At 51.6% G+C, this 7,071-nt stretch overlaps 1 protein-coding gene across 1 annotated transcript; it reads left to right on the forward strand.

The window, feature by feature from the left end:
* The first annotated feature begins 696 nt into the window (after window positions 1-696).
* On the forward strand, window positions 697-966 carry BRD3OS (BRD3 opposite strand). Its single transcript, XM_086475885.1, has one exon. It carries the CDS (start codon window positions 697-699, stop codon window positions 964-966), a length of 270 nt encoding a protein of 89 aa, XP_086332011.1.
* Window positions 967-7,071: the final 6,105 nt, after the last annotated feature.

The raw sequence follows: 7,071 nt of genomic DNA on the forward strand, positions 1-7,071 counted from the left end.
GGGGAACCCCGCTGCCAGGGTTTGGGGTGACTCTCGCTGTGTCCCCCCCCCCCCAGGTTGAAGCAGTCAGGAGGCGACGGGCACCCCAGCTCGGGTACCATAACCGGGGCTGGAGGCAGCATCTTCTCCTGCATCCCTGAGGACGTGACTTGCTGCGCTCCCGTCCGTCAGTCCGGCATCAGCGTGAAGCACAGGTGGAGAGTTCGGGCCTGGGCGCTGGTGACGTCTTAGGTCTGACCCCTTCGGTCTGCCCTACGGCTTCAGGATCCGTTCTTTGGGGAGCAAAACTCATCCAGAGCCGCTCAGCCCGTCCTTCCCAGCTGCGGAGGAAGCCCACCGTCCGTGGAGCCTCCACTTGAGGTACGTCGTGGACTCTCGACAGCACCTCGTGTGTGCGTGGACCCTTCGCGAGATGAAACACGTAGCGGCATCACCGCTGGATAAGCTTTCGGAAGTCCTGGCTTGTTATTTAAGCAAGGCTGGGCTGCCCGTTGTGATTTTTGGGTGCGCGTAGCCCCGCTCCCTCTGCAGAGCGGTGCTTACACCGACCAACAGCTCGTGGGTCCCGAGAGCCGTGCCCCTGGGGATGTTCTCCCTTGAGCTCAAAGCAACAGCAGTCCTCCTGGACCGACCCAGCGGGGTGTATTTCGGAGCTGCTGGGAAGGAGCTCTCATCTTTGGGGCTGTCCCTGAGCAGATGACTGATAAAGTAATGAACGGGAGGGTCCCCCTGCCTGAAAAAGCCTTGTCCGAGGGCTACGCCCGGCTGCGGTACCGGGACACCTCTCTGCTCATCTGGCAGCAGCAGCAGCAGAAGCTGGAGTCAGCGCCTCCCAACACCTACCTGAGCCGGAGTCGGAGTATGTGGTACTCGCAGTACGGCAACGAAGCCATCCTGGTGCGGGACAAAAACAAGCTGGATGTCTCCAGGGACACTGGGCAATCGAAGTTTTGCGCTATTATGTAGTTTTGGTGGTTTTGCATCAGAAATCCACACGTGGAGACAAACGAGACTTGGAGCAAGCTGGGGGAGATCGGTTTGCATCATCCTCACAACAGACCTGCGGCTAAGGCAGCGTGTACGGGACAGGCCAGAAGGGCTGTCGGAAGTTTACGTTTGTTTTTGCTGTTGGTAGCATCAGATTTTGCTTGTCATTGGGTGTGTACAACAAAACCAGTCTTGCTCGGGAACTCAGGAGCCTGTGTTTGCCACTTAGCACCTTGGCAGGGTCTGTGCTGGACCACGTGTCGCTTGAAAGTGGTTTGTGCACCACGGGGAACACCCGCTGTCATTTGGGAACCAGCCCCAGTAGGTGCTTCTGCTTGCTAGTCCTTGTGCATTGCCAAAGCTCTGCGGGTGCTGGTGGGAGAGAGGCGAGCGCAGATCCGTTTCCATCGAGGCTAAGAATTTAGGAAGGTGATCTGCAAAACTATCCGGCCATCACTTGTTCTGCTTGCCCCTCTCCCTTCATTTACTGCCCTGGAAGTGGTCTCTTACAGCCAGGTAACGAGATGATTTATTGCGGGGGGAATCACGCAGCTCGATCCCCAGCCCACGCTTGGGGAACAGGTCACCAAGTGAACCACCTGAAAGGGAGGGGACAGGCCCGGGAGAGCAACAGGAAGAAAGCTCTTGTAAACACACAGATCTGCTAAGGGACGTCAGGGCACTCCTGCACAGCACGTACCTGCCCCCAGAGATCAGTCACAGGAGGGAACAGTCTGCTGAGGTTTGCTTTGCATTTAGGCTTTAATGGATGCAGTAGCTTGGAAGGGTTTGTCTTCTAATTGGGGTTGGGTGGTAGTTTTGGTGCATGTTTTTTAAAAGTTGTGTCTGGGAGTGTTTGTTTCAACTAACTGAAGGATTTCGGGGGGGGGAAATAACAATAATTGCGCTTCTTGGGAATAGAGACTGCGTTCGGGTTGGTTCCGCTCGAGTCGCTGACTTACTCCGGGCAAGATCAAGCTGAGAAACCCAACCCAGCAATCACCGAACCCTTTATTAAACAAAGCAGCACCACTTCCAGGGGTGCTAGTTACGTGCCCGGGGTTCACATCGGGCTCAAGTCGTAGGCTCCCTTTATGTCCTGCCTAGGACGTCCTCCTGCAGACCCGGGTGCCTCATCCAGCAGCACTTAGGTACAGGCTTAACTTCAAGCAAATCAGTATTTGATGTTGACTTCAGTATGGATTATTTACCTGCCTAAAATTAGGCACAGTCATTACTTCTATTATATTTATCTAAAACCTCTTTTGCATTTTTCAAGCACTTTATTTATTATTTTTTTTTAATACAGCGAAGAAGAATCTCTTCCAGCTCACCCGTGTGGGTTAAATGCTCGAGTCCGTGCCCTGAGCAGAACGTACCTGTTCTGACGTGAGCTCGGAGGGGTTTTGATGTACCCCACCCTGATCCGTAGCACGTGTTCGCACGGCAAACCACAGGCAGCTCGTTTGTTTTACAGTGCTGTTCCTGCACGTGCGGATGTTCGGTACCGTACGCGTGTGCTCGTGAAACTAAACCTGCTGATGGCCCTCGGCGCTTCGCAGCCCCGCGCGCGGCTCTGCACGCTCGCGTCGTCCTCTTGATCTGCGCTGGGTGGGAAATAGTTTGGCGAATCAATGGTTTTTAAGTGGGATTCACAAAACTAGCGAGACTCGGAAAGCTGCCGGCGGTGGTGATGCTCCTGTGCTGAGTGGGCGGGTTAGGGTAGAGCGGTGCCAGGGCGGTGGGAGCCAGCCAGGGCTCCAGTGCTCGGCCGAAGGAAGGAGTGATGGTTTACAGGAAGGGGCAGGAGGCCGGTCTGAGAGCTCCCCTGGAAAGTGCCTGGAGAGGCAGGAGAGGAGGATTCAGGGCCTGTCCAGCAGCCCAGGGGAGCATGCGAACTCTGGGAGTTTGAGGAACAGCACGTCCCTAAAACCAGCTGTTCGTTTTCGTTACTTTTCTTATAGAAAAAAAAAAACCCACACACATAGATTTATTTTTTTTTTTTAATTTCAGTAAGAAAGTTGATTATTTTGGGTTTAATCAGTCTCTTTTTGTTCATGTGGCTGGTAAACCAAAGTTCAGTTGCTTGGGAAGCGTTAATTGGACTGTACAGGAATGAAAACTGAAGTATGTGCATAAATTCTTCCAGGACTGAGGCTGGACACGACAATACAGGAAGAGGGTGACTCGTTCTTCCATCTCTCTGTGAACGTGACTGCATTATTTCCCATATCACTGTGTCTTTATTAGTCACAGCAGGTTTGTGGAGTAGCTGCTATTAGCATTGTGGTGTCGATGCACTTGTTTAAAATGCTGTTGTATCCTCTTTGATAAAGTGCATTAAAATGATTTGAGTGCATCATCGCAAGCATTTGTTTCTCTTCTGCATGTTAATCACTCTGGCACACGGGAGGAGGATTAGAGCCGTTATCACTGCCAGTCCCCACCCGGGCAGAAGGGGGAAGGCTCAGCAGACAGGCAGTTCCTCCCAGTTGGGCATGACCTCGGTTACTGGTGGGGCTGTGGGTCACCTCCCTCTCCAAAGTCACAGCGCTTCACCTGTGAAGACGGGCCCTGTGCAGATGCAGCCCCAGGTTCCCAAACCCAACAGCCCTTGCCACGTCTTTGTGGTGCGTTCCGGGAGGAGGACAGGGCTGTCACACGCGCGATAACCTGTCGATACAGCCTGTCCTCAGCCTCCTCCAAGCCTGTGTGAGCAGCAGCAGCACTGCTTGATGCACCCAGGAATAATTCACTATAAATGCTGAAGAAAACATCTTCCTGCGGGGCAGTATTTTAGAGGGTAAGTTGAACCAAACATTTCCTCCTCACGTCGATACCACACACAGCTACACCGATACAAGGGCTAAGCAAAACAGGTTTGCTAAAACCTTAGAGAGAGATCACGGCTTTTAAACCCAGTGAGCAGGAACAGGGTTAGAGAAAAATTAACCCTGGAGAAAGCTGGCCGTTGTAACCCTTCGCTTATAAATAAACCATCAGGCATGCCTCTGAGAAACCCAACAGCAAACCCAACCTGAATCCTCTCCAGTGACCAAAATAGATCTTGGCCACCACACAGTAACGTCAAGACTCTGCTGTGAACGGGACCAGCGACTCTGGGCCCCTCCTGTCCCAGCCGTGTCCTCCACGGCCCTGGCACCCTGGGCTCGCTGACCTGCAGGGCCAGCACCGGCTGGCGGAGCTGGTGCCGCTGCCAGCGCGGGTGGGAAAGCCCCTCGGGTGCCTTCAGGTCCTGGTGGCTTGAAAGCAGTCGGCGTTAAACCCGGGTGAAACGTCCCGTCTGCTCTTCAGCTGAACTTACCTCAGTCAGACGCAATTCTCACGTAACCCAAGACCCCTTCAGGCTTCTAGGAAGAGTCCAAGTCCTTCCTCGGCTGCCCGAGTGCTCCCCTCGCCACCAGAAGGTGTATTTCAAGCGTGTCTGTGCCAGGTACTGAACCGTGACCTGGAAACCCCCGACCAGGCTGGCAGCGGCCCGGACCTGCCCCCTGCTCTGAAGGCAGTTTGCCCCGTTACGGCAGCACTCCATCAGCACTGGCAGCTGGACTTGCAAAATCACTTCCAAATTATTTCAGTACTCGTGGCACCGGGTCTCTTCGTCTATTTATGTCTGTCTCCTGGCAATGCCACTCAACCGACTGCTCCATCAAAGCCCTACGAGTTTTCAACTGGAGCGAGAGCACTACCTGAAAAAGGAGATGAGGAAGGGAAAGGGGGGGGGGGAGGAGAGGGGGAAAATAGGGGATCAAACCGCACACACAAACCCATTTTTCTTTTTATTATGAAAACAAAACAAATGCCCCAGGACCAGAGTCCATGATTACCAGTAACATCAAAGATTACTTTCTAACTCTTTTTTTTGTTTTGTTTTTTTAAATTCTGTTGTGTTGGAGGCCAGCAATTTGCAATAAACAAGCTAAACTACTTACATTGACTCATTTCTTTTCAGTAACTGACATTTACAGGAATATACTAGAAATGGCACTAAAAAGTTTTAAGAAAAAGAGTTACTGTAAATTTGCATGCACATCATACAGAAAAGTAACATTTTTTTTTAAATATTAAAAAAAAAAAAAACCAAAACCCAAAACCCAAACAAAACCAAAACCAAAATACAACAACAAACCTTTCTGGATGGGTTATGCCAGTATCAGGGGTAAGTTCTAAGTGGCCTGTGTCAAATCCTAGCTGGTGGTTTATTTATTTTTAAAAATGACATTTTAAAAGATATGCAAATACCATTTCTTGAAAAAAATGCATCTCATTGTTTTACAAGCAAGATAGTGTTGCTAGTGTAACCCTAAATTTACCTTCAACAATGCAGAGCCTGCCCACAGTCGGCCCGAGCGGTAACTGCTCGTGTTGGAGGACAAGTCTTCTCAAAACCCAGTACGAAAAAGGTTGTGATTTTCCTTTGTCATGCCCCGATCCCTCCCCCTAGCTCCAACCCCCATTTTAAAAAACACCATTCCTTTCAAAACAAGGAAAAAAAATTAAACCCTGGTCTAAGAGTCCCCGAAACAGAGCAAGAACGAGATGAGGTAACTGCAGTCTGCTTCGACCGCCTCGAGAACACGGGAAGAGCTGCCCGGGGGACGGAGGGGGATACACACACGCGGGCTGGGGGCGCGTGCGTCTGTCACCCACGCGCTCACCACCAGCAGTTACACCGTCCTGAAAGGTCAGTTCTACAGCTACAAACCCCGGCGGTAGGAAAGTTTAAAATCACATCGATACCAAACTGAACTGGTTTTGTACAGACAGCGTTGGGTTGGCAGCAAACTGCTGTAATGCAACAGGTTCCTGTAACAGACGGAGCGGGGCCTGAGCCCGCGGGATGCGGGGCTCCCTCTGGTCCCACTGAGCCTGCCGGTGGTACGCCAAGGAACAGGCTGACCTTACAATCAGGTAAGGTTTAACAAAGTTTTTAAAGGTGCTGCGATGCTGGTTGGTTGATAATAGGTCAGACATTGGTTTGTCAAAACAGGAATTCGCCAGAAAAAAGCAGTTTCAGTAAAACTAGTTGTGTGTATGCATACGGATGAAATCCTACTGATTTCGGTGAAGTTTCCCCTGGAAAACGGAGTTAAACTTGGTTCGTTCAAGAAAAATTCTACCATAAAAATTTCCATTTCTTTTTTTTTTTTATTCTTAAGTTTAAAAATGCTATTTCAAATGTTGCATGTTTGATCATTTCAAAGTTATTTCATGACACCTGTACTGACATGTCATGCAATACAAACTCCGTTAAATAAACGCTCTGTGGTTTCAGTTTCCAACTCGTTAAGGGCTGCTGCTACTTACTATGGACTGAAAACATCTCTTCTTTCCTGCAGACACTGCGATCTGGAGATACAAGAGGCACCACTACTGACATGGCAGGAGAGAATGAGCACTACAAACAATACGAAAATGAAAACGTGTAAGAACAACATTTTGAAACGAAGGGTCACCAATTTCTTTCCTGAAATGAAGGTCAGGCCACAATGGGATTTCTCCAGTGAACTGCCGCTTCATAGGGGAACACGTGTGACAACCAACCAAGTTTCCCACGAAACGGTGGCCCAAGTCGCAGCCGGGTACCTCAGAGACATGCAGGTGGTTCTTCACGCTCCTGGGCAGTTTTGGCGGCTTGGTTTCCTCGCAAACCCCCAAGCTAGGACAGGTTTGCCACCTACAACCGGGATCCTCCTTCAGCGCTGCGGGCAGTCCCAGGCCAGACCCCTCTCCATCACACTTCACGCTTGATCCCCAACCCTTTGCCTCTAACCTTCCCACCGATTCCGGTGGGACAGACCCGGGTGTCCCAGAGGACTGTCCGTACCCTGGCTGCGGTCGGCGGGGCTGTCCCCGACGGCGGAGGATGGTGGCACACCAGGGACCCGGGCCCTGCGTGGCGGTGATGCTGGTGAGAGCGGCTGCCGGGCAGCTGCTGGGGCCTCCACCCCCCCCCGGCTGCGGTTTGTTCTCCACGCGGGAGCGATCACCCCGGCACACCGCTGGCAGAGCTCAGGTTCACGCCCGCAGGAAAAGGTTTCAAGCAGGGAAAAGCGGGAGCTT

The sequence above is a fragment of the Leptosomus discolor genome, chromosome 19 (assembly GCF_034619465.1).
Source record: "Leptosomus discolor isolate bLepDis1 chromosome 19, bLepDis1.hap2, whole genome shotgun sequence".
In the NCBI taxonomy this organism is placed as follows: Eukaryota; Metazoa; Chordata; class Aves; order Leptosomiformes; family Leptosomidae; genus Leptosomus; species Leptosomus discolor.

Coding starts and splice junctions, on each gene's coding strand:
- BRD3OS (XM_086475885.1), top strand. CDS start 697: ATGACTGATAAAGTAATGAACGGGAGGGTCCCCCTGCCTGAAAAAGCC.